The 25990-nt window shown below is 63.6% G+C and overlaps 2 protein-coding genes across 5 annotated transcripts in view; both read left to right on the plus strand.

Moving 5' to 3' along the window:
- ZFYVE28 (zinc finger FYVE-type containing 28) overlaps positions 1-7129 on the plus strand; it is a 116463-nt gene extending 109334 nt beyond the window's left edge. For all 3 annotated transcript variants that reach the window (XM_042985123.1, XM_042985126.1, XM_042985125.1), the window contains exons 9-13: positions 294-427; positions 2428-2544; positions 3759-3863; positions 6023-6126; positions 6662-7129. In XM_042985123.1, coding sequence (XP_042841057.1) covers positions 294-427; positions 2428-2544; positions 3759-3863; positions 6023-6126; positions 6662-6793 — 592 coding nt within the window. In that variant the 3' untranslated portion in view covers positions 6794-7129. The remainder of the gene's footprint in view (positions 1-293; positions 428-2427; positions 2545-3758; positions 3864-6022; positions 6127-6661) is intronic.
- Positions 7130-13390: 6261 nt separating this feature from the next.
- Positions 13391-25130, plus strand: MXD4 (MAX dimerization protein 4). 2 transcript variants are annotated; one of them, XM_042985127.1, is made up of 6 exons: positions 13391-13542; positions 13646-13745; positions 17355-17384; positions 23122-23236; positions 24241-24403; positions 24667-25130. In XM_042985127.1, the coding sequence occupies exons 1-6, from the start codon at positions 13479-13481 to the stop codon at positions 24822-24824; spliced, it is 630 nt and encodes a 209-aa protein (XP_042841061.1). In that variant the 5' UTR covers positions 13391-13478; the 3' UTR covers positions 24825-25130. The 2 variants fall into 2 exon arrangements, with proteins under 2 accessions (XP_042841061.1, XP_042841062.1); XM_042985128.1 differs by lacking the exon at positions 17355-17384.
- Positions 25131-25990: the final 860 nt, after the last annotated feature.

Here is a 25990-nt window from a genome sequence, read left to right on the forward strand (position 1 = left end):
ACCAGGTGGTCTACACCAGCAGAGAGAAAGGAGTTGAGAGTGGCTACAGCAAAGTGAGGGCAGCAGACAGGGCATGGCCAGGCCAGGAGCCCTGCTGTGCCAGCTGGCTTGTTAGGTGGTGCCTGTGACCTTGATGACACTCTGAAGCTACCAGTACCTCCCGGCAGCTCGGCTGTGGTGCAGTGGGAGCCTCCAGGGCAAAAAGAGTTTGGTTCTCGCTCCTGGCTTTCAGGCTCCAGGAGCCCCTGGCGGTGCCAGTGCCCCCCACACCCTGTATCTCCTTCTCTGTGCAGTGGCCCCACGGCCGGTTCAGGTTCCTCAGACAAGGCCGGGCTGGAGACGGTCCCCTTGGCCACAAGAGAGAAGATCCGGTCCAGGTTCCACGGCAGCCACGACCTGATCCACCGCCTGTTTGTCTGCATTTCAGGTGCCGGCTGGCCCGCGTGGGGCGGGGCCTCAGGGGGTGGGCGGGGCCTAGCTGATGGTGGGCTGCAGGGTGGGGGCCTTGTTGGGAGTGGGTGGGGCCTCAAGGTGGGGAGAGCCTGGCAGAGGGTGGGCTGCAGGTTGGGCGGGACCTCGAGTGTAGGCGGGGCCTGTCTGAGGGTGGGCTGCAAGGTGGGCGTGGTTGGGGGGGTGGGTGGGGCCTCAGGGTGAGAGGGCCTGGCTGAGGGTGGGCTGTAGGTTGGGCGGGGCCTGGCTGGGCGTGGGCCGCAGGGTTGGGCGGGGCTTGGCTGAGGGTGGGCTGCAGGTTGGGCGGGGCCTCGAGTGTGGGCGGGGCCTGTCTGGGCGTGGGCCGTGGGGTTGGGCGGGGCCTGGCTGAGGGTGGGTTGCAGGTTGGGCGGGGCCTCGAGTGTGGGCGGGGCAGGGCTGAGGGTGGGCCGCAAGGTCCCTGCTGGGCAGGATGCGGGTTGTGCTGGGCCACAGGAGCATCCCCTCCCTGCCATCTGGGGATCCCCCCACGGTGCCATTTCATCATCCCCAAGCCCAGGAGGGAGGAAGGCTTAATTCCTCACTAGGGCCCCCATCTGTGACTGGGGAACCCATCCGGCTCCCGTGGGGGCCTTGGCCACCCACACCGCGAGGGTCTGTTCGTTCGTGGTTCCGATTGTGGCGTTCATCCTGCCTAGTTTTGTTTCCCCCAGAGTGGGGGAACAGGAGGGAGACGCCTGTTTTGTCTCCCCGGGGAATTCAGAGGGCCGTGAGCCAAAAGGTGTCTTTTTAATGCTGCTCTTTGGTTCGTGTGTTAATATAACTAACACATCCATGTGATTCAACAGTATAAAAGTATGCACTGAAGGCCCCCTCCCCGGCCTCCTGCGTGCCCTTCCCACCCCCATCCTCCCGGTTTAGGGGTGCTTGCTGATGGGGCTTTCCCCGCAGCCCGCGCTACCCGCTCTTCCCGGCCTGCTTGGCAGGACTGCAGCCTGTGGCCTGTGTGGGGGGGGGGGGGGGGGGGGGGGGGAAGGGGCGGGATCCCTGCAGAATCCCGGTCACGATGGAGGGTGTCCCATACTGCCCCGGGGCCCCCCAGGCACTGCCAAGCCAGGCCAGGTGGGACCAGGAGGACCCCGGTGACCCTGAGCTTGGCTTCATACAGCTGCCACACAGCTTTGTTCCGAGGTTTAGGGATATGGAGTCTGGCAGGCGCTCAGTACCGTCGCGGTGCACAAAGAATCCTCCGGAAGCGCTGACTGCAGTCCCTGGGGCGGGTCACTGGGCTTCCGGTTCTGGCCGGACGCCTGAGGCTTTCCCCTCACGCTGCCATAAGTAGCAGCGGTGTCTGCGCCGAAGGAGCTAACGGGGCTTCGATTCTCGCTGGGAAATGGCCCTCACTCAGGGAGGGGGACCCCCACGCAGGGAGGGGGAGCCTCACTCAGGGAGGGGGAGCCCTCAGTCAGGGAAGGGGAGCCCCACTCAGGGAGAGGGAGCCTGCTCAGGGAGGAGGAGGGCTCTGCGGTGAGAGTGGGGGAAGCAGGGAATGGCAGGGAGTCCGGCAGAGGGCAGGCCCCACCTTGGCTCCCAGCCACACGCCCCAAAGGGGCCCCTGCAGTCAGGGGGACTTGGGGCAGCAGCGTCTGCCAGGGGAAGAGGGCACGACCGGACACACACGTGGCTGTGTCAGTGAAGGCGCTGCTGTGGGCAGTGGGCACGGTTCAGGGCCCTGGGGTCACCTGTCAGAGGCTAGGACCACTCAGGAGTAGTGGCTGCGACCCCAAGGATAAAATGTGGGAGTGAGAGTGAGCGGGGGCCAGCGGGGGGCTGGCTGCATAGGCACCCCTCCACCGGCCTCCCCTGGACTCCTGAGCTTTCACTCCTGCCAACAAAGCCAGCTCCCAGGGGCTGGTGGCCTCTTCTTGCCCCCACCTACCTGAGGACACAGCCAGCGGCTGGAGCCCCCGGAGCCTGACGGCCTTCCTCCCCTCCCAGGTGTGGCTGACCAGCTGCAGACCAACTATGCCAGCGATCTGAGAAGTATTCTCAAGACCCTTTTTGAGGTCATGGCCACCAAACCAGAAGCAGACGACAAGGAAAAGCTAAAGAAGGGTGAGTCCCGCTCAGGGCATGTCCCCACCCCAGGGATCAGCATCTCCTCACCCTGAGCGAACGTGGCCCTACACAGAACCTACAGGTTCTGCACAACCTGCCACATTCCAAACAAGAAGCACCCAGCACTGCCAGGTTCTCCGCTAGGGGACCAAGGGACACACATCACAGGCCCCAGAAGTCCCCGAGAGGCCACCTGCCTGGGGCAGTGTCCCCACCGCTGGCTTTGCAGGTGGCTTACAACCTCACACGCACCGGCCTGTGCCTGCAGAACCTCCCACTCTCCCTCTGCGTATGCTCCTGCAAGGTCACCCAACTTCTTGGGGCTAACAGGCTGGGAGGGACAGTGCCCTTCCTCTTAAAGACAAGACCCAGATATGGCAGAGTCACTTCTAGCAAATTCTGGCTGCCAAAGCAGTCCGAGGCCAGCCCAGAGTCAAGGAGGGGACATAGGCCCCATCTCTCCCTGGGGAAAGTGGCTGTTCATATCCTGTGGCCACCTGGGACCTGCCTCACATACTTACACATGCTCAACACATCACGGGTGTAGACACATGCCCTCACACCCACATGCATATTTGCGCACATGTGCGCGCGCACACACACACACACGTTCACATATTGTCACGTGCCTGGGGTGGGGAGAGAGCCTGACCCTTGGCTTACCCCCTCTACCCCCGTGCTGGGCTGAGATACCTGTTCTGGGCCAGCTACCCCTCATCACAGGGCATTTGGGCACACAGGGCAGCCCGCCCCAGCCCACCAGAGCCCCTCCTTGCTAGCGGGGAGCAGGAGCAGAGTTAGTTCTGTGTGTCCACCAAGCTCTGACTCCTGGTAGCACCGTGCCAGGCTGCGCTGCCCCCATTTGCCGGGGATTCCTGGGTGGGATTGCCTCCTGAGACATCACGGTTCAGAAAAGGCAGGTGACATGGACCGCTTCTGGAAGCAAGGATGGTGGGCTTAGGGATCACAGCCCAGGGAGACCTTTCTGCACAGACCGTGCAGGGGCTCTGGGGCTGGGACCCCCAGGGAGGCCGCATGCCTCTGGGCACTGAAGGCCCCTGCCGGGGTCAGTACCCGGCCTGCTGGGGCTGTGGTGACCCCATGGCCGTGGGACTGCGGCTGGGTTTGGGGGACCCCTGCCAGTGATGCGGAGGTGGGGCTACCAGGAACAGGTGTTTCTGTGCCCACCCCACCCCTCCCTTCTCTTCCAGTCACCCAGAGCCTGCGGAGTGCAGCCTTAGAGGATTGTGCCCTGTGCCAAGAGACCCTGTCATCCTCTGAACTGGCAGCCAAGACCCGAGATGGGGACTTGGAAGGTACGTGTGGAGTCTGGGCCAGCGCCCACGGTGCTGCGCGCTGGGCAGGGAGCAAAGGCCCTGTCTGGACTGTCCCCCTTTCTGCCCTGGATATGGAATCCATGAAGGCACCGCTTCTCCAACCGGGGGCCCCTCCCCAGAGGCCCTCTGGGCACGTAGCTGCCCCTGGGGAGGCAACTTCCCACCCTGGCATCCCCTCTTCGGCCCCCAGGGTGGGCACACGGGCCCCTGGCTGGAGGCGGCCGGGCTCGGCACAGGCACACACCTGTCCCCACCTGCATTCACCTGCCCCACAGGAAGGGCCTCAACGGCAGCTTCTGGCACCCTCTTCACAGGAGGCTGCAGGCTGCACTCTCTGGTTATGTGGGAGCTCCGAGCCCCTGCTACCCTGTTAGCCTGGAGGTCAGGCCTGCTGGTGTCCCAGTCAGGGAGGGAGCATCCAGAGTAGGTTGGGGCCCTGGCATCATGTCTGTGGGGAGGGGCTGGGGACCTGGGCAAGGTGCTGAGATGGATGGTGGCAGATAGGCCCAACCAGGTGTCAGATGTGCGTGGAGCTGAGAAGGAGTTGAAAGTTCACCCCGTGATGGGCCAGAGGCCACAGCACTCCTGGTGTGCCTGGCCAGCTGGGCTGGTCCTGCCTGTGTCCGTCTCAGGGCCTCCCTGGCGCTCCAGTGCTCCGGGGTGATGGGGATGCGGGTGTCCAGAGGGGGCTGCGGGGATGGGGTGTCTGGAGCAGGCACAATCTCCCGACTCTTTCTGGAAAACCATACACGATGGTACAAAGCACCTGTAGCAGGAACTCGGGGCCCCTCTGCTCAGGAGGAGCGGAAGTGAAAAGCTGTGAGGTCTGGCTTGCCCAGTGCACGGGCGGGAGCCGCGCCCTCCTTGCCGACTGCTGACCCAGCCTCGCTCCTGGAAGTGGCACCTGCTGACAGGGCCTGGATGCTGGTCAGAGGAGCGGTTCCAGGAAGTCCCCCGGACCCTCACGGTCCTCACAGGAGAGGGTTTGGCCTTTTCTGTCTGAGCTGGTGTCTGTGGCCTAGCATGGCCCTTAGGGGCTAACATTGCCACCTGGGATTTCCCTGGGGTCAGCCTGGGATTTTGACACAGGGGAGGGGTGGCAAGCGGGAGAAATGACCTCCCTGCACTGAGGTGAGCTCACGGGGCCCAGAGAGGAAGGTGGGAGAGGTGGGTGGGAGGCAGCTTTGGGTCTGTGCAGGCAGGAGGAGGGGCAGACCCTCCAGGCCAGGAGGGAGGCCAGGAGACCCCAGGCCCTTCTTGGACAGCAGCCTTGCCGAGTTCCGTTTGGAGGTGCTGAGGATGGGGCCAGGGGTGCAGGCCAGTGCCCGCCTGAGCACTGGGGGTCGTGCGAGTCTGGACAGACCACCTCTGAGCACACTGTGGTCTGAGGGATGGATCCCAGATGTTCTCCCCCACCCCGCCCGGCTATTGGCTCCGGCCCTGGGGCCTGAACGGGAGGAAAGTGCCTGTCTTGCTGCGTGGGAGCTCTCTCCTCCCCCGCACTGATGAGTCTCCGAATCCCAGAGCAAACCTCCATAGAGGCTTCCAAGCACCTCTAGAAGTGAGACGGGATGGGTCCCACACCCACCTGGAAGGGGGGCCCAGGCCCCAGCCTGGCCTGCACCTGTGTCAGGGAGGGGCCGGCCGGACGTCTGCCTGGGTTTCCAGGACCACGAGGGTCCCATAACTGCTCTGGAGCCAGGGGTGGGCAAGGCTGGGGCCCCGGGGGCCCCCACAGAGTGTGCCGAGCTGGTGGCTGATTCCTTCGCTTCTCAGCTACCACCTCTGCCCGAGGGCCCTGCCAGGCTGGGTGCTGACGGAGAGAGGCTCAGGAGAGGGTCATCCAGGTGAACACTCCCTGCCCACGTCCCGAATCCAGGTGGCCTGGCGGACAGGCACTGACAACAGCTGCAAAGGTCCTGTCCATGTGATGCCAGCAGTTTCCCGAGACCGTAACCAGCACCTGGAGTCCAGGGGAGGATGGGAGGGGAGGAGAGCTGGAGCTGCTGGGGCCCATCCAGCGGAAGGCACCGGTACACCCACCCGCCGCGGTCGGCCTCCCACCCCAGCCCACCGGCTGCCACTGTCACCGCTTCGCGGCCCCCTCTGGCTGACGCGTACCTCCCTTCTCGTCCCAGATCCACCAGAGTGGGTCCCCGATGAGGCTTGCGGCTTCTGCACGGCATGCAAAGCACCCTTCACTGTTATCCGCCGGAAGCACCACTGCCGAAGCTGCGGGAAGGTAAGAGGGGCACGGGGGCCAGAGGTTGTGCCCGCAGACCCAGAGACTGTGGCCGGGGGCATCCCTGGGGCCCGTCCACAGGATCTGGGAGTCAGGACCGACACCCCAGGGCACTGGTAAGGCCTTTGGGGTCCCTGTCCCTGAGCCCTGGGCCCCGCTTTGACTTGGCACCGTGTGTGGACTCCAGGCACTCTGCCCACTGGGTCCCGATGGTGTGGTGCCCAGCCCCCAGCCGCTTCAGAGCTGGGGACGTGGAGGGAAGGAGGGTCTGAACAGGAGGCCTGCAGCAGCCTAGGAGCAGGGCTGGGACCCTCCTCGTGAGCCTGGCCTCCTGAGGCCATGACCCACCCCAGGCTTTTCCCAAGGTCCCCTCCCTGCCCACAGAGCCCCGCCCGTGGCGCCCTGCACGCTGGAGGAGGGGGGATGTGGGAACCGCCGAGGTCGGGAGGGGGGAGGCACGGCCTGGGGGGAGGGTGGCGGTGGCTTGTTTGGCACCCTGGCTCACTGGGTCCCCTGCCCGCCCCTCAAATTCCAGATCTTCTGCTCCCGCTGCTCCTCACACTCGGCCCCGCTGCCCCGCTACGGGCAGGTGAAGCCCGTGCGCGTGTGCACGCACTGCTACATGTTCCACGTCACACCCTTCTACAGCGACAAGGCGGGCATCTGACACGGCACCGGCACTCCCCAAACCTGCCAGGGCCCCAGAGGACTCCCGGGGGCGGTGCTGCTGGCTGCAGGAGGGTCTCCACTGCAATTCATTGAGCGGCCGCCACCACTGCAGGAGGCTGCGGGCCGCCCAGGCTTCCAGAACGTCCAGCTCCTCCGTCCCTCCTACCCTGGACTCCCCACCTGTGGGGGCCCCCGGCCAGCTGCAGGGGCCAACGGGAGGTCAGCTTCAGGCAGTGGGGAATACCCAGGGCTGCCAGGTGGCTGCCTGGGCAGGGGTGGGCTTTCCTCCCACCTGCCCCCTGCCCCTGCCCCTGCCCTCTGCCCCCCGGCCCCTGTCCCCTGCCCCCGGCCCCTGGCCTGCTGAGCTGCTCAGCCATACTAGAAGGCCTACTCAGAGCCGGCTCTTGACCAGCCAAGTGGGACTGCACCTGGGGCTAAATCCTGGGCTGATGGCGGACAGGTCCAGGAGAAGGGCAGGCCTCGGCGTCCCACAGGGCTTTCCCATGCGCTGCCCATTCTCTGTCCCTGTCCCGAGCCCGCAGCTGCCATCTCATTCTCCAGCGCTGCCCCTCCCTTGGCCAAACAGCAGGCATCTTGTTTATTCTCGGAGGGGGAGATTCAGACACACGGCCGGGTCCTCTGGGCCGCAGGCACGCCCCTGCCGGTGTGTGCCCGGCTGCTGACGAGATGGGGGGCCAGGCAGCTGCCTGCACAGCACTGAGACCCAGTTCCCCAGGTTCTTAGGCCAGGGCCCCCGGGGTCCAAGGACCACAGATGTCACCCACCTGCTGCCACTACCCCCTTCCCTCTGACCCCCTTCCCCCAGGGACCCTGGCCCACCTCCTCAGACCCCAGAGTGGCCCGGCACCCAGGCGGAGGCCACCAGGGGGCCCCAGCACGGACACCTCAGGCTTAAATCTCAGGCTTCACATTGCAGTGAGGATTGCAGCTTTATTTTTAGAGAGACGCTAACTACTGCTTCTTTTATAAGAAAATCCAACTACTGCTGAACAGTGGGTACACATGCACAGAAATGGCTTCTGGGGGGGGGAAGTATATAATGGAGGGAATATTATGTATTGAGATTATTTTTATTTTCTAAATGCTGTAATTCGAAGCCATTTCCATAAATCTATTTAAGGATTGCAGACACTTGTTTCTGGTGTGAACGTGGACTTCTTTTTCTGCGTCTGGGAAGCGGTGTTCTTGCATTCTTCCCTAGAAAGCTCCGGGCTTCTGCGCTCTTAGGGAAATTGAAGGGTTCCCATGAGCCCGTAGGAGAGGGGTAGTCAGCCTGCCCCCCCGAAAGCCCCATCCCATGCCCTACGAGGGTTCCAGGGTCTCCACTGCCTGCCCACTTGCCCAGCCCCTTTTCTCATGGTCTTCAGCTCAGAATCCTGGCCTGTGTGTGTGTTGGCGGGTGGGTACTCTTGGACACTCCCCCTTGGAGCCCTCCCCACCTGCTCCGGGTCAGGACCACCCACCCACCGGGGGGGGGGGGGGAGCTGCCTTCTGGAGTGCCCTGGAGAGAATGCAGGTGAGTAGGCTGCACCCTGGGGTTGCCATGGCAATGGGGCCTTCCTCTGCTCTTGGAGGCTGATCACTTGGGTGTCTAGTCCCTTGGAGGTGGACACTGGGACCCCAGAGAATGGAGGGATGGTTGTGAGAAACCACCCAGTTGGTGGCCACCAGGCCCACTTTCTTCCTGAGAGGTGAAAGAGTTTAGAATTGGGGGACTCCCTAGGGGCACTCCTGAGTCCTTCAGGAGTAGAAGAGAAGGGATTTGCAGGGGGACCTGGTGTCTCTGGCTGCCCAAGTCTGGGCCTCATCCTCCTGCCCTGGACAGAGCCCCTCCCACCCCTGTGGGTGGCTGCAGCTCCAATGGCTGGACGGTGGAGACTTCTGGAAGGTCAGCTGCCCGGGGAAGGAAGACAGCCCCTGCTGTCAGACCAGGAGGGCTGACCAGGTCAGCCCCTCACAGGAGAAGCTGCTTTGAGGAGACACTGCAGGGTCCCCCTTCCTCTCCTCAACAGGCCCACAGTTGTCACCTTCCAGACTAAAACATGGTGGCCCTCCTTATCCACCAGGTCAGGCTGGGAAGCATGGAGACCCAGGAAAGAGGGTCTGCCCACCCTTGGCACAGACAGAGCTGCGCTCCTGAGGGAGAGGCCTGGGTCCCAGGGAGACAGGGAGAGCTCTGGGTGTGGCCTGGAGCCAGGAAGCCCACCAAGCCAGATTTGGCCTGCCCTTGTGCATCCCTACCCTGAGCTGCCCTGGAGGAAGGTTCTGGGGCCATGGGAGCCTCCAGTAAGAGTGACTACTTGTACCGTTTGTTCAGGAATGAGAGTCCTGAGTCATGAGACTTTCCGCGCTAAACCGGGGACGTGGGGTCACCCTACCCTTCGACAGAGCTATCCACACCCCAAGGGCAGAGCCAAGACCTGGGGATGGGAAGTGGATTAGCCCAACACCGAGTTTCCCACTCAGGAAGGTTCTAGAAGGAATAGTCTGCTGCCCACCACAGTAGGGGCTCAAGACTAGGAGACCTTGGGGACAGGGACAGGTAGAGAGAGAGACAAGAGCTCCACATTTGGAGGCAGCCCTTGCAAGCGGGCTTGGGCCTGGAGCAGGCTAGCCTTCCTGAGCCCCCCAGTTCCCCTGTGTCACCATCATTATGTCCTTCCTGTTACCGTTTTCTGAGCGCTGTCCCCTCTACTCCCCTTGACAATCCCCCGAGGGGGCAGGATCCCGGTGTCATAGATGGAGAAACTGAGGCTTACAGAAGTTGGCAGACGCTGTTAGCTTTTAGGAGGGTCACACGAGAGGCGGAAGCAGAGGGTGCTGTGACAGTCCCAGCTGGCTCTGCCTGGAGAGCGCCTTCTGGGGCAGGTGTGGAGACAGGGGCTCCACCGGCATCTGAACGCCCACGGCACACCCCTGTCTGGCATCAGGGAAGGCTGGGGAGCTGCAGGAGCCTGGTACACCTGGGTCTGGCTTGCCCATCTCCCCTCTCTCTGGCTACGCACAGGCCCTGGGGAGAAGGCCTTCCGTGTGCCCCAACGCCTCCACCCCATGCTTCTGGTAACAGGTGGGGGTCCTAGGTCTGGCTGGGCCCCACAGGTACTCAGGACCTGCAGCCTGCAGGCCACCAAGGCAGAGGATGGAGGGCCTGGGGTGGAGCACCCAAAGCTCTCTGTACTCACTCTGGGAGGTGGCATGGGGGTGGGGACGAGGGATGCACCCCACCTGGTCCTGCCCCTCCCACAGTGGGCTCAGCTCATCCAGTGCTCCCACCTCCCACCCCTACACCCACCCCTGGCCTCTGGAGGTGCCCTGCTGCTTGCCCCCACTTGTGGCTCATCCGTCCCCACAACGTGCCCAGGGACAGCCAGCCTGCCCTCAGGCCTGGCCCTCCTCCCCTGGACACGCAGGCGGGCAGCCCCCCACACCAGCTGTGTGGCCTTGGTGTTCCGGCTGCTGGGGAAGGTGATGAACAATATAATCCCAGGAGGCCAAATGGGAGGAGTAGGGTTGGAGGTGTGCTCCCCTTCTGGGGCCCAGGACTGCACCCCCTCCAGGGTCCCTGCTGCAGACCCTGATGGCCACCAGAGGGCGACCCATCCCACCACCTGCTCTCCCAGTGAGGTTGGGCTGCCAGGGCAGGGGGGCGACCGCATTGCTGCCTGCAGGGGTGAGGAGGGGCCAGGGAGGGTCCCAGCTCAGCAGGGACTGCAGGCAAGGCAAACCACATCCCAGCTAGGTCTGGGATGGGGAAACAGGCGTCCTACTTAGAGCTGGACATCTCAAACCACCGGGGTTGGGGCTGGGGGCTGATAGCACCATGGAGGGGGGCGGCTTCCCAGCCATTCCTGGCTCTTCCTGTTCCCTGGACTCTGCAGTGGGAGCTGGGGGAAGGTGGGCAGGACCCAAGGTGCCTGCCCCATGCCACCCCCATGACCCAGTGTCCTGAAGGCACTGATCTCCTCAGAGGCCTAGCCAAAGCCACCTCCTCCAGGCAACCTTCCTAGCCTGCAGCATCCTCCTCCCCCCCCCCCACACCCCACATTCTCAGGGCAGAGTCTGGGGTCTCCTTGCAGGAGTCAACAAAACTCTAGAGCCTCTCCTGCCCCTGAGACTTGGGAGAGGGGCAGATTCCAGCACTGAGCAGTCACTCAAAGTTAATGTCACACCCAAGACTTAAACACACAAGCAAGGCTTTGCGTTCTGCTGTGCGCTCAGGGTAGCTCAGGGCTGGATCCTGCACCTGAGCCGGGCAAAGATGGGCGCACAGACATTCTGGATCTGTCCTGCCCTTGGGGCCTGCAGCTCTGGAGCAGAGGGCATGTGAGCTGGTTGGCCCCTAGGCCTGGGTTGTGATACCTCTGCCCATGCCAGGTCCTAGCCCTCCTGCCCCTAGTTCATGGGCCACTTCTCCCCTCACTCCCCCCACCCTATGTGCACTGAGGTGCCACCCACCGTCACAGGCGGTGTGGAGCCACTGGGAAGTGCCTGGTCCTGGGTGTTGCTAGGAGAGGGGTCCCTGAAACAGCTCAGCTGCAAGGTGGGGCCACCCCTCTCCTCTCAGACTGGGATGCCGTATGCACATGGTTCCCACAATCACACCTGGCCCTTTGCCCAGCCGGCTGTGGAACAGAGCAGCCCTCGTGCCCCACGGCAGTTAGTAGGGTGGGCATCCGGCAGGTGCACTCACCCTAGGCAAGGTGCCGGCTTTAGGACTGGGGCCAGCAACCTACTCTTCACATAGCAGGGATGAAGGGACTCTGCAAAATACCAGCCACCAGGTGGTAAGCCTGGGGTTCTACCTCCTAGGCCCCCCAACTCTGAATGCATCTGCCCCTCCCCAGAGTTGGGCACTCTCCTTTGTCCTGCACAGCTCTTAGGGGCTGTGCCCTGGTTCTGGGGTAATTGTGGGGCATGAGCAGGAAAGGCTGGGGTTAACATCAAGACAGCCCATGCAGGGCTGTCTAATGGCAGGTTTCAAGTGCCCGGCTGGGTCCTGCTGAGCTCTGCTGGGGTCTTGTAGGGAGGGCAACACACCCCTAACCCCATTTCTCAGATCACACAGCTGGGCTCCCACCCCCAGCAAATAGCGTTAGGTCAGGAGGTGGCTTGGTCTTCCTGCTCCTGTGTCACCAGGCCTGGGTCACATTTGTGGGAGCACCAATATCAATGCTACTGGGATTTCCAGGAGACACTAGGCAGTCCCTAAACCTCAGGATTCCCAGTTCCCTTAACCATAAATCGGGGATTCAGAAATGCACAAGGAAATGGTGTATAAAACATCCAATAGATCCTAGGATGGAAAGTACTGAGATTTTTATAGTTTTTGTTCTGTTTCGTTGGCAGTAGCAATGCCCCCTTTAGAGGTTTGGGCAGGGTCAGGGCAGGGGTCCAGCCACCTTATCCCCACACTCTCCAGCCTGCTGGGCCCCTCCTCAGGAGTTGCCAGGCCACGAGTCTCAACAACCAGTGAGAAGGAAGACCAAAGGGAACTGAGGCCAGTCTGGGGATGCCCCCAGGCTGCCAGTCCCTGCTCCCACGGAATCAGTTTAGGGTCAGGGGCCACTAGGGCCACCCAAGTGCCAGGAGTTTGATGAGGGGCTCGCTCCTCTCCCAATGAGGGCAACTCTCTTCCCTAGAAAGCGCTTCCTTGCAAAGTCTTGGAATATCTCCACTCTTCAGACCAGACACGAGCACGCAGCCCTCCACTCTTGGGAAACCCTCGGGACCGTGGCAGCAGATCTCTGCCCCTTCCTTCAGGCATGGGGTCCACTGCGCAGCTCTGAGGGGCCCTCCCTCTCTGGGTCTCTGCCCGTTGAGATGTGGCTCAAGATCTGACTCTTGGGCTCTGACCCTCTACGTCCCTCCTCCAAGCTCCGGTCTTTCCTGGGGTCACTCTGTGTCCGGCAGGAAGGGATGTCGCTTTGCAGCCCATAAGACACCCCCGAAGAGAGCACGAGGTTCCGTGCTCCCGCGGAGCCAGTGCTGTGGCTGTTCCAGGGCAACAGGTTCCTGCACACGACGTGCAGACCCGGCGAACAGGCCAGGCGCACGCGACACCTCCCGCACGCTGACCAGCCCAGGGGCGCTGGTCCGGTGGCTTGCGGTGCCACAGCGCTCAGCTTCCTCCCGGCAACGCGTCCGGCCGCGGCGCCCTCATTGGCCGCGCGCCCCGCAGCCGGCCATTGGTCCGCGGTCCCTATTTTACATAGACCGTTCTGGGCCAATCGGCGCACGGCGCCTACTTATCATGCACGCCGGCCGCCAGTCAGCGAGCGCGGGGGCCGGGCCACCACGTGCTGTTGCTAAGCTTGGGCTTCTAAATTGTTACTACCGCGGCGGGCCTATCGGAACCGAGCTTCGCATCTGTCAACATTCTCGGCCCGGCCCGAGGCGTTCGGCCAGCTCCCATTGGCCCCGGCCCGGCCTAGCGCCCGCCCCCGGACCCGGAGCGCCGGCCCCCATTGGCTGCGTCGGCCGCCGCTCGCCTTATGTGTCAATTTGAGGGCCCGAGGCGGAGGGTGGCGGCCGAGCGCGCTGGGAGTCCGCGGGAGTCGGGGAAGTGGGGCCGCCGGGCGCGCGGGGCGGGCGGCTAGCGGAGCCGGCCGGAGAGGGCCGGGCAGCGGCCGCCGCCGTCCCGGAGCGCGCGGGCGGGCAGGAGGATGGAGCTAAATTCCCTGCTGATCCTGCTGGAGGCGGCCGAGTACCTGGAGCGCAGGGACCGAGGTAGCGCCCGCGCCCCTTTGTGCGCCGGGCCGCGGGCGGGCGGGCGGCGGCGGCGGGGCCGGGGCCGGGGCGGGGGCCCGCTGACCGCGCCGTCTGTCCGCAGAGGCCGAGCACGGCTACGCCTCGGTGCTGCCCTTCGACGGCGACTTCGCCAGGAAGAAGACAAAGGCGGCCGGCCTGGTGCGCAAGGCCCCGAACAACAGGTACCGCCCCCCCCAGCCCCCGCGCGGCCGCCCCCCGCCCGGCCCGGCGCCCGGGGTCGCCCCCCCCCCCCGCCCCGAAGCGCCCTCCCGCGGCCCCGACCCCCGGTCCGCAGCCCGGCCGCGGCCGCGCGCCCCGGCGGCCAGCCTGGAGGAGGAGGCGCGCCGGGGCCGCGGCCGCAGCCCCGCCCGGCCGGCCCCGCCCGCGCCGTCGCCATCTTCCCGCGGGCCGCGCCTCCTCGGCCTCTCGCGTAAACAGTGCCACGCGTACAGCGCCAGCCGCTCGGGGTCTCTTCCCGCAGCCGCTCCCCGCTCCCAAGTTGTTCTGGACTTTTCCGGGCAGGAAAAAAGTTGTCATTGGGCGCTGGCCGGTGCCCCCGTGAGTCCAGGGAAACTGAGGCTCGGTGCAGAGCAGCGTGGGACCGCTCGCCCTGACCTCTGCTTGCCGCGGGTGGGTGGGCCGCACCTCTCCTGCGGCTGGGCTGAGGACCCCTACCCCCGGGGGCCTGGACAAAGAGGGCGCCCAGAGGCCTTGCCTGGGCCCCCACCCGTCCCACCGCTTCTGCCCCTCTCCTGACATAAGTGAAAGTGCAGCGACAAGTGTAGGGTCCCTTTCTTTGGGACAGGAGGCCTTTTTTAAGGGGAGCGGGAAGAGGTGCGGGCCGCCGTGCAGCAGCCCTCCGGGTGCCAGCGATCCCCACCCCCTCCCCTGGCCTCGTTCCCGGGCTGTGAAGTGCAAAGCCGGGGTACACATCCCTGCAGGGGCATGGGGACCCTGAGCTAGGGCTCCCACGGGGTTCCCCTCTCCCCGCTGCCACGAGGACCACAGCACACCTGGCACCGTCTGGGGGCCCACTTTGGCTCTGGACCATGTCACCACGCTGGGAGCTGCTGTTGCAGGGGGCTTGGGGGCCCCTTGGCAGAGGGTGCGGCTCATTCCTGTGGCCTGCCTGTTCTTGGGAAACAGAAAGGCTGGCACAGGGACCCATCTCCTGTGACGTCCTGGCGCCCCGGGCCTGGCAAGGAATCGGTGGAGTCTCCATCTGCCCTGGCTGGACGAGCCTCTGAGTCCCGGCCCCTGGTCCCCTGCTGAGGGCAGTTTGGGAAGGGATACGTGAAGGGTGGGGGGGGGCACCACTGCCTCACACCTCCTCAGGGAGCTAGCCAGGCCCGTGCTGTTGGCTCTCATTGCCCCCAGTGCCATGGCACCCCTGGAGAACTCCGTGACGTGACCTTGGACTCCCATGGGGTACCCAAAAGCGATCACCAGAATTCTAAGATTCTCTGAAGAGGGCCCTTTATGTACGGAGTGGTTCACGTAGGTGCTAATATTCACCCAACCCGTGAAGGAGGTGTTATTTTTATCCCCATTTTAAGGCTGAGGAAACTGAGGCATAGACCAGTTGAATTACTTGCCCGGCCCCCTGTCCCGTCTCTGGGACTCCCGTTCTGCAGTGGGGTCCTGGCCTTCTACATTCTGCAGGATGGAGATCTTGAGCTCACTGGGAAGGGAATGAGAGGGTCTCCTGGGCTGCGTTGCACCTCCCTGCTGCTCCTCTGGGCAGAGCCTGCCGCTCCCAGTGTCTGAGGCCCCTACGGCTCACAGTGATGGTCCCTCCAGGCTGTCCTGGCCCAGCTGGGCCTCAGCCAACCCAGACCAGGGCCTAAGGCAGAGCAGGGCCCAGAGGGTTCGGGACCCTGACTTGGCAGGGCAGTCCCAGCCTGCAAGGCTTCTGTGTCCCACCAAGATGAGGGAAAAGGATGGGCACGGCTGGGACCGGGGTGAGGGGTGAATAGTGGGGCAGGAGGGTGACATGTGTGGGGAGGCCCCACAATTGCCAGAGCTCCAGGAAGGGCTCCTGGGAACAATGGTTCAGCAAGAGGCCTAGAGCCAGCCTGCTGGGGCTCAGGTCTTACAAGGACATGGGTAGAGGAGTATCTACCTGGAGGCGTTGATGTGGGGTATGAACCGGTGATGCCAGGAACGTGCTTAGTAAAGCTCCAGCCGCGGGTCCACCCCCACCCCTGGCCCCAGTACGAAGCATGCCTAAGACAGGGCATTCCTGGACCCATGTTACAAACCCCCCAGGAGGCTAGCACAGGTGTCTGGGAGGAGCCCCAGGCGGGGCTCTGGGCCTCTCTCCCTACTCCCGGCTAGCCAAGGAGTGTTCCTCTGTCTCCAGGATGGGGTCCGGCCCAGACTGTGAGGGGGTGGCCGGGCCGGTTGCTCTACGCTGAAGGACACTCCCTGACCCTTATATCCTTCACACGTGGGCAGACCCACGCTGGCGGGCTGTTGTTCAGGCCTCGAGGAGCCTGACCGCTCTGCTCCCTCCTGGTCCTGGCCAGCCCTGACAGGGGTTCCAAAGCTCCTTGCCCAACCCTTGTGACCAGCAGGCCCTTGAGCCCCCCAGAACCCAGGTCTGGAGGCTCTCCTCAAGCTGCAGAGGGGAGGCCCCAGTTGGCTCTGATGGGGCCGTGAACCATGGTGGATAGCAGAGGCACGAAGGCTGGGCAGGCGCTCCAGCTCGTGGGGTGGGGACGGGAGACACCTAATCCAGAGTTCCTGGAGCGGGAGAGTGAGGGCGGGCAGGCAGAGGTCAGCAGAAGCTCCAGGAAGGAGTGAGAGGTGGGGGACACGGCATCCAATCTGGGTGTGCCCCGAGGTGGCCGGAGCCCTCTGCTCACGTGGGAGGTAGCCTGGCAGGCCTCGGAGTCCTGGCTGTCCATGGGGTCCCCGCCTGGACTGGGAGAATGATCTAGAACGGGGAGATTGGCCCTGCTGCGTTGCTGCTCTGCAGGGCAGATGTGGTGGCACTGCCCACTGGAGTGCTCAGGACTCTGTACCCCTGTCTGAATGGGCCAGATGGGCAAGGCTTGAGCAGCAGATGGGGCCACTGTTCCCAGAGAGGCCGAGACCGTGGCCCCAGAGGGAAGCAGAAGGGCCAGCCTCAGTGTTCCTCCTGCCCACTGGGCCAGGAAGCATCCAGGTATCAGAGCCCTGGGCTGAGGGCTCTTGGGCTGGGTCTGCTCTGTCCCTCGATGTCCCCGCTGGTGTGAGCTGTGATCTTGCAGGTGGGAGAGCCCAACACGGTGAGGATGTTGCTATGGCTGGGGTTGTCAGGACAGCACCACCCTGCGTCCTGGAGTCCTGGCCTCTGTGCTCACCTGCAGCTGGGTCCCTGTGACAGCTCCTGTGGCTCCAGAGACACTGCTGGCCTCCGGGAGTGTGGGGTGGAGAAGGCTGGTGGCTTAGTGCCTGGTAGACCTTGGGAACACAGGGTGGGTCAGTCCTAGAACCTTCTGGAAGGGGTCCTGGACCTTCCTGCTGGCAAGAGTCCCCACATGTCTCACTAAGTAAGTCAGGCAGTCCTAGGCACCTCTGGACATGACTGCACTTCTGTGTCTCCTGTCCTTGTCACTCAGTGTGAGGTTCCCCCAGCCTTTGGTCAGCAGTGCTCACCTGCCCAGCACTCCCCATCCCGAGCCGTCCTGGGACCCACACCCTCCCTGCCACCATCTTGCAGGTTCCTTGAGTCCCTGAGTAGAGCTGTCATTCTTGTGCTTTGGTGGTCAGCAGAGTGAGCTCTGTCTTTCTGTCTCTCTAAACAGGTCCTCACACAATGAACTAGAAAAGCACAGGTAAGTGATCCCCTGTCCCTCCCCCCCAGGCCCCACGTTGGCCACCTGACATGTCCTACCTATCCTTCTGCTGAAGGGATGCTGTGGCCGCACCCACATCTACCTGCTGTGCCCTGGGTGTGGCCACCTGCCCTGCCAGGCCGTGCCCTTGCTTGGGAAGGGTCAATCTTGAAGGAGGAGTCAGGCTCCGGTCTCGGGCACTCCCATGCCAGCAGGCAGAGACCGGGGCCTGTGCCCTGCTCATGAGAGCTCAGGTGGGGGTGAGTGGCTAGGGACAGGCCCCCCGTGCTATGTGGCAGTCAGGGCCAGGTCCCTGGAGGAGAAGATTCATCTAATTCGGGGCATTTGCTGCCTTTGGGAGCAGCTTTTGAGCTCTCAGGACACTGGCCTCCAGCCAGGAGGGTTCAGCCCTCTCAGTCTGAGGTTCCTTAGTTTAGGGTCCCTTGCACTGTGGGGTGTGCCTTCCAAGGAGCTCCCACTGGTCTTATCTGGGGGCAGTGGGAAGGGCAGCCGGGCTCTGGCCATGTGGGCCTGAGGGAAAGCTCCGGGCCCAGGCTGGATCCCGGGACACCCACCTGCCAGCTGCAGGGCCCAGTCTGCTCTGGGTTCTCCGAGGAGTGGGAGGGCTTGGGGTGAGAAGTGGGGAAGGGGCAGTACAGCCGGCCCAGGTCGGCCCCAGAGCCCTCCCAGGTGCCCCTAGCCTGGGTGCTACAGCCCTTGTCGTGCCCTCGGGGGCTCCACGACCCTGCACCTTCTCTGACGAAGGGACGAGACACAGGCCGCCTAGGCCCTGCCGACAGGTGGCCTTGCAGCTGGTCTTAGCAGGGTGGTGCAGCTGTGGGTGGGTCCTGGGATGCCTTGTGGTAGCTTCTTCCTGACCTTCGCTCCCATCTGTGAAATGGGCCAGTTCTTTCCTTCCTTCTTGGGTCAGTATTGGGCGGTAGTGGGGGTGTACAAGGGTAGTGGGTAGCGTACAAGGTAAAAACTCCAGCCCGCCCTGGGAAAGCTTGGAGCATAGCCAGTTTTCTGTGCCCCCCTCCCCCTCCGGGGACGCCCACAGCAGCGCCAGCTTCCTCTCCCCTGGGATCCAGCCCTCGGCTGGGTGGGCGCTGGGTGGGGACAGGACGCTGTGTTCTTTGGAGGAACCGTACTTCCTGGACTGGTCCTGTGTGATTGAGGGGTTCCCAAGAGACCGTGGAGGTGGGGCAGGTGTGGGGGCCCTGGGGTTCCTCCCAGGCTGGAAGACATGGCCAGCCTCACTGGGACAGGAGCCCGGACAGGCATGTGGGGATGCTCTAGAAAAGGCTTCCTGGGGGTGGTGTCTGGAAAAACAGCCCCTCAGTTCAGACAGAGGGGATGACACTAAGGGAGTATGGGTGGCAAGGGCATGGCTGCCTGTGGAGGAGGACACGTTGCTAGCCTTGACCCCTACAACTGCCCCTTGGCCTTGGCCACGGCCTCAGTCACCTTCTCCCAAAGCCTGCCCCTAGGCTGGGCCGCGGGGGGCTCTTTCCAGACACGGAAGCAGGACAGACAGGTGGCCTGAGGTCTGTGTACACTGCCCCATCCCGATGCGGGGCGTGTGTTCCTGGCTGGCCATGAGGCGCCCACAGTCTTGGAGCTTGGGACCTGGTCGGGCCCCGGGTCACAGCTGTACCTGTGCGGATGCTGGATGCTCCTGGCTGCTGGCCACGGGCAGGAACGGAGCAGCTGGCTGGGTCACCGGCTCCGCACGTTGCCCTCCCTGGAGGCGTGCCTACGTTGGGCCTGTGGGGCATCCCCCGGCGTGTTCTCCGAGCCAGCCCGGTCAAGCTGAGGCCCGCCCTGCCCGTTCCTTCCCCGTCCTCCCTTCTTCTCTTGTGGAACGCTGCTCTAGTGTTCTGCTCCTGACCCCAGGCCTGGGGGTCGTGGAAGTCAGATGTTTCTTGGCAGGATGACCCCCCCCCCCCCACCGGCTCGGCTCCAGGATTTAGGTTTTGTGTGTGGAGGGGTGGGGGACCCTCTGCAGGGGCTGCCATGCCATGTCTGCGTGACACAGTGGCTCACCGTCTCTAGAAACCCCACGACTGGAAGGTGCGGGAGCATGTGAGGGGAGAACGGGGCACCCTTGCTTCCCGTCACACCTGCTGAGGGAGCCACAGTTTGGTGCCTCTCCATGCTGCCTCTTCTCGGACTGCCGGGCCTGGGGTGGCCCAGGGCCGTGGCCCTGCGGAGCTGGGTCCCTGCCCCTCGGGTGCCGGGGGATGCGGCAGGGGAGCCCTGGGTCTTCCTCTGAGGAGCAGGGTCTTGTGGTGGGAAGCGGGCAAGGGCCTGGGTCAAGAGCCAGGCCGTGGCCGGCTGCCAGAGACGGAGCTGCTGTTAACAGACTGCAGTGATTCCCAGAGGCGGGTTCTGGCCCCAGAATCCACACAGGGTTCCTTCAGGAAGTGGTGAATTTTCAAAGCTCCCAGGAATGCCGGGGACAGCCACGGGGCACTGGCAGAGGGCCTGCGGCGCTGTGGCAGCCCCAGAGGAGGGCTGCAGGGCCCCGGCACCCCTTCCAGCTCCAGAGAGGTCATGGGGCAGCCCGCTCCCTGCAGGGGTGGGGCATGGGGTTCCTGCCCCGGGGCCCCACAGCCGGCGCCGGTTCCCACCCCGCCGAGGCTGCCCTCCCGGCCCAGCGCTCCTCTGGAGCTGGGTGGGCGCGCTGTCCAGTGGTAAACGTTGCACGGCTGTGGTCCAGCGGGCTCTCCTTGTCTCTTGAGGAGCCTCTGCTTTGGGATTTCTAAAGCAGTCCATCCACGTTGCTCGCAGACGCCCGTGGGCCTCCCCGGCTCCCCCCTCAGAGTCAGCCATCCCAGGCGGCTGGGAGGCCGCACCTGCTCCCTCCTCCTCCGCACGGATACTAACTTGGATAAGAATGGGACCTTGTCATCTGCTCTTTCTAACCCGACCTTTCACCGGACACCACGTGAGTGTCCACCTGTGTCGTGCGTTCCCCTCCGCTCCTGGTCCCAGCGCCCGCACGGGCACGCGTGCTGCCTGCGCTGTTAGGGGCGGCCCTCTGGTTGACGCAGGCCGGGCCACAGCGAGCGTCGGTAAACGTGCATCTTTGCATCTGTGGGGGGCAGCCCGGTGGGACCCGGATCCTACAAGTGCAGGTGCCGGTCAAGGCTTTGGGTCGCCGCAGCGGCCCTCAGCGCTGTCGTCCCTGTTCGCTCTCCCTGAACAAAGCGCAGATGGGCCCGTGCGCCGCCTGAGAGCCGGCCGGTCCTTTCCAGTCTGGCCCAGACGCCCGCCCGCCCGCCCTGCTTGGTCCTCAGTTCCTAGAGTGCTGGGAGACCCACTCGGTTTTGTGCTAGCTTAGCAGTCTGTGCTCTGCAACTTGCCTGTTTGCGTCCTTTGCCCGTTTTCCACATTAAGATACTCCTCTCCTTGTTTTTGACGTGTATGAGCTCAAAATGTCACGGATACTAACCATTTGTCTTTTATGTGTATCACAGATACTTTTCCACTGTTGTTCGTCTTTCGGCTGTGTTTTTTCTTTCTTGTACAAATGTCTCTTTCTGATTGTAAAAGTAATATGTGGTGTTTTTTTGTTTTTTTTTAGCGTAGAAAACTTGGAAAATATAAAAACAAATAACTAAAAAACACAAACCGTAAAGCCAAAGAAATAAACGTTGCCAACCGCATCACCTGGAGACGCATGCCTCCTGCTCTTCATTGTGTCCTGTCGAGTCTCTTGTGTGCGTCTGCTGTTTTATTTTTTTAAACAATATTGGGTGACCTGTCACACACGTGGTTCCGTACGCTGATGTTGTCACTGAGCGTTTGTGACGCAGGAACGTAGAGCACATTGAGAGGATGGTATGGTCGTCTCTGGGTGGTGGAATCTGGGCTACTTTTCTGCTGATCGGCAGTTTCTGATTTTGCACAAAGATCACGTGCTGCTTATGTAATTGAGCAGCAGATTGTAAGAATTGACATTTGCTCTAGAGTAGGTGGACGAGGGGACCCCACTTGTGAACTTAGCACGGATGGCAGGACAGGAGGGCCCCGGGGGAGAGGGTGACGCTCTCATTGCCGACCCCTCCTTGAGCACAGAGTGTGGTGTGCAGCCTGCCCCTGTGTTCCTGGCCCCGTTTTCAGCAGGGCAGAGGGGATGCTCCGCCCACTTGGAGGTGAGGGAGCGGAGGTTCCCGGACTCCAGGGGGTCGTGCATGCCCCCTTCCCCAGCCCTGTGTCTGCATGGAGGTGGGCGCTTATCTCTGAAGGTCCTCCAGCCTCCAGGCAGAGCATGGGCTGCTCCATACGTAGGTCCCTGGTGCCTGGGCTGCTCAGGTCCTGGCCCCGTGTGACCTTGTGGCAGAGCACGGCATCAGTCCTGTGTCCTGGAAGTTCTTCCTAACTCAGGCCCACCTGGCCCACCTAGGTGCTGGGGTGCTGTGGGCTGGGGTGCGGGGTGGGGAGGTGTCCTCTCAGTGGGGGTGCTGTGTGGACACGGGTGGCAGACGTAGGGCCAGGGGGTCCATGTGCAGCCAGCCTTCCTCCTACAGGGCGGGGCTGTTAGTTGCTGTTCTACAGAGGGGGTCCTGCCCTGCACCCAGCTGCCCCCTCTCTCCCCAGGCCTTGGATGCCCCTCAGAAGTGGCCATCACTGCCCACTTTCCTCCCGGGCTCTCTAAGGCTAAGCAAGGCTGTGGCACATAGGGGATAGAGGTGAAAATAAGAGACGGCCACGGTTGGCACTTTGAGGGAAGGGGCATGTGCTGGCTGTGGTGATTGGGCAGTCGGGCGACAGGCTGTCTCACAAAGAATTCCTACCCCTCGCCCTCAAGGGCCCTCCTTTCAGAGCGGAGCCCCAGCAGAGCATCGCGGCTGGACAGCGTGTTGGGGCTCTGGCGCCCTGCACGTACTGAGGAGGGGCCGTCACGTGGATGGGGCAATGGCCCCAGGCCATCGCGGTGGCCACAGCGTCCTTTAGGATGCACTGTAGTCACCTTAGTCTCTGCCAGCCTGCCCTCCCCAGATGAGATGAGCCAGGAAGGCCGTGTTTCTGCAAGGTGGATCCAGGCCAACCGCCCCCCCCCCGCCCCCAACCTGAGACCCCTATGTCAATAGTGCCACTGGCTCTTAGGAGTACAGTTTTGTGGAACTCTGCCTTCATCTGCCTGAACACAGGGACGAAATCTGGAATGAAGCTGTTTCTTCTAAGGGAAACCAAATTTGGGGTGGAGGGTCTGGTCCTCAGCCCTCCATGACCCCAATAGACTTGTGTTTCTGTGGTGACGTGACCAGAGACCACCCTGAACTTGGCAAGATGGAATGCCAATCTTGTCTCGGGCCCCCTTGGACCTCTGGGAGCAGTCTGACCAGGACCCTAACCCTGCTGTCCCCGGTCGTCCCCTGACCTCCTGGATCCACTGTGGAGGATGGTGACAGCAGGGTGAGCCAGGGCTCTGAAGGCGGTGCCTGGTGGTGGCTTTCTGAGGCCCTGAGGGCTGTGGTGGGCTGGCTGCATGGGCCCTGGCCATAGGCTCTCCTCCTCTGTTGGGGCATCCAGAAGGCAGGTGCCTGGTTGCTCCGGGGAAGCTGCCAGCCAGGCTGGGAGGGGAGCCCTGGACCCTCAGCAGGTCCGTGCAGGAGTCTGGCTGGCTGCCTCTTGTGCCCTCAGACCTCCCAGGCCTCTCTGCTGCCATTGCCATTGTCCCCGTCGGCTGTGCCACTCTGGCCTGACTGTTCTGTCTCTCCTCTTTCAGACGAGCCAAGCTCAGGCTCTATCTGGAGCAGCTCAAGCAGCTGGTGCCCCTGGGCCCTGACAGCACCCGCCACACCACGCTGAGCCTCCTGAAGCGTGCCAAGATGCACATCAAGGTAAGTAGGACGGCGCCCCCGCTGCTGCCCCTGGTCTGACCCCATCCTGTCCCGTGCACCCTGGGGGAGTGACCAGGGGGCCTGAGGGGAGCCGCCTAGCAGGTGCACATCGGGGACCCCTGGGGGTCTCTGGTGGTAGGTGGGCGGTGCCTGGCCACGGGGGATGCTGAAGGTTGAGGTGGTCACAGGCACGTGCTGGGTTTTATTGGGAGGTGGGGGGGTGGGTAGGAGGTAGCCATGCCAGGCTGGGGGAGGTGTGGTCCTCGGGGGCCCTGGGCTGTGAAGGGGCAGCAGCTAGAAGGAGACGTGGGGCCAGGAAGGGCGGGATAGGAAGCCGGCAGCCCAGGGGTTGGGAGGTTCTGGGTAGAGGGTGGGGTTGGTCTCCTGGGGTAGGCCCCCAAGGCCTCCAGACAGACCTGCTGGCTGCGGGGGGGGGGTCTTGGGACACTTGGGCAAACCAGGGTGGGTCTCAGTGTCCTCAAGAGATCCTCAAAGCTCCCAGGCCAGCACAGGCAGTGGGGCTGGAGCTTTGAGAGAGGTAGAGTCAGTGCCCTGGGGCCTCACAGAGCAGCAACAGCTCCAGCAGGGAAGGTATGGAGAGGGAAGAGGGCAGGCGGGGGGGGGGGGGGGTGAGCGGATGTGAGGAGTATGGGGGACAGCGGGGCAAGACTGCTGAGGGCGGGCTGTCCTCCAGGAGGTGGTGCTAGCCCAGGGCCCACGCGTGACTTGGCTCGGCCAAGGTGTCTAGTGGCTGTGGGTCGTCTGGAGCCAGTCAGCACACACAGAGAACGGGCCTGGAGGGGTGAGGAGGGGGCTCATCGGGACTTTGGGCCCCATGGGCACTGGGCACCCTGTGGCCCCTGGCCAGGCGGGGGTGGGGGGGGGTGTGGGATGAGAACCCGCCCCTGCACCCCAGTTCCTGGTAGGGGATGGTCCCCGGTCCCCCCATCCCCGCAGCTCACGGCTCCCCTCGCCCCCCCCCCCGCCCCCGCCCCCGCCCCCAGAAACTGGAGGAGCAGGACCGCCGGGCGCTGAGCATCAAGGAGCAGCTGCAGCGGGAACACCGCTTCCTAAAGCGGCGCCTGGAGCAGCTGTCGGTGCAGAGCCTGGAGCGCGTGCGCACAGACAGCACAGGCTCCGCCGTCTCCACCGACGACTCGGAGCAAGGTGGGGGCGTGGGAGCGGCCCCTGGGTGGGGACGATGGCCGCTGTGTGTCCCCGGCGCTGTCCGAGCGCTCCGAGTGTGGTAGCGGAAGTGGTGCCATGCGGAGGGAGAGGCACAGAGGCCGGGAGCCCCATCCCTCCCCCACGCCCCGCCCCCCCGGAGCCTCTGCGTCCTCCGTGAAGGGTGGAGATCGGCCCTAACTCTGAAGGGGGCCCCCCCCGGCCGGCACCTCGGTTTCTGATCCTGCCGTCTCTGTTCTCCCCAGAAGTGGACGTAGAGGGCATGGAGTTTGGCCCTGGTGAGCTGGACAGTGTTGGCAGCAGCAGTGACGTGGAGGGCCACTACAGCCTGCAGAGGGGCGGCTGCAGCGAAGGGGGCTACGGGCCCCCCTGCCGGCGGCCTGGCCGCCCCGGCCTCTCGTAGGCCCAGCGCCCTCAGCTCCTTGGCCCGCCTGCCTGCCCGGCCAAGCGTGCCAGCCCTCCAGTCCTCGAAAGCCTCTCCGCGGGCCCGCTGCTGTGCCATTCTGGAAGCTCCAGCTGCCGCCTGGGCTGCCCGCCTCCGCCGCCTGCCGGTCAGGGCCCACCGTGCTGCCCACCCCTCCCAGCTGGGCAGGGACTCCTGCAGGGAGGCGGGGCCCAGCTCCCACATCCCGGGAGCCCAGCGTAGCCGCCCACGGTCTGTTCTCAGATTCCTAATCATTCCAGAAGTATTAAATATCATTGCTGCAAATCCCGGCGGGCACCGTGTGAGGGGCTTAATGACCACTGCGGGGAGCTCAGACCCCAACCCTGGATCCCAGGAGAAAGGAAGGAGTGGACCGAGGAAGGAAGGAAGGCGTGGCTCTCCGTCCGTCTCTCCGTCTGTCTGTCAGTCCACGCAGGCTCCTGAGGCCTGGATGGAGGGACCCATGAAGGGCGGGACTCGGGTGAGCACCCCGGGGCAAGTGGGCGGAGAGGGGCCTTTGCACCCCACAGGTGTCAGGAGCAAGCGCTGGGCTCCTGGGGGCAGGCCAGGCCCCCCCTTCCAAGCTTCTGCTCTGTTAGGTCCCTCAGATGTACACACACACATGCCTAGGCACACACGCCCACACGCGCATACACACACGCACACACACACACACACACACACATCGTCACTGGACCCAGAGGATACACATCATGGGGAGGTAGGCCTTCAAGGGTCATCTGGGCAAGTTCTGGTCCCTGGCCTGTGCCTGGCTCCCCCGCCCCCCCCCCCCCCCCCCAGCTCACTGGCCCTGTTTGCACTGGGCAGAGGGCTTCTCCTCCTGGTGGGGGCTGGAGTGCGCTGGGGACGGCAGGCTGAAGCCACTGAGGCCTCAGGAGGCTTTCTCATCTACCTTTGAAAGAAAAAAAGCAAAAAAAAAAAAAAAAAAAAAAAAATTGCTGCACTGCCCAGCAGCCCAGAACAGGGCTCCCAGGAGAGAGGCTTTTTCCCAAAAACAAAAGAGAAACATTTTTAAAAGAGAAAAAAGCTCTAAAGACTCCCCGCCAAGTGACATCAGCGTGTGCCGCCTCAATTTCCTGTACGAGATTTTTGTACTCTATTTTCCTAGCCGTTGCTGTGTCCTT

This window comes from Panthera tigris, chromosome B1, assembly GCF_018350195.1.
Source record: "Panthera tigris isolate Pti1 chromosome B1, P.tigris_Pti1_mat1.1, whole genome shotgun sequence".
Classification (NCBI taxonomy): Eukaryota; Metazoa; Chordata; class Mammalia; order Carnivora; family Felidae; genus Panthera; species Panthera tigris.

Excerpts from the sequence above, each read along its gene's own strand:
- MXD4 (XM_042985127.1), top strand. The coding sequence starts at position 13,479 with ATGGAGCTAAATTCCCTGCTGATCCTGCTGGAGGCGGCCGAGTACCTG. Across the intron at positions 23,237-24,240 it reads GTGCCAAGATGCACATCAAG|AAACTGGAGGAGCAGGACCG; the intron begins GTAAGTAGGACG and ends CCCCGCCCCCAG. Across the intron at positions 24,404-24,666 it reads CACCGACGACTCGGAGCAAG|AAGTGGACGTAGAGGGCATG; the intron begins GTGGGGGCGTGG and ends TGTTCTCCCCAG.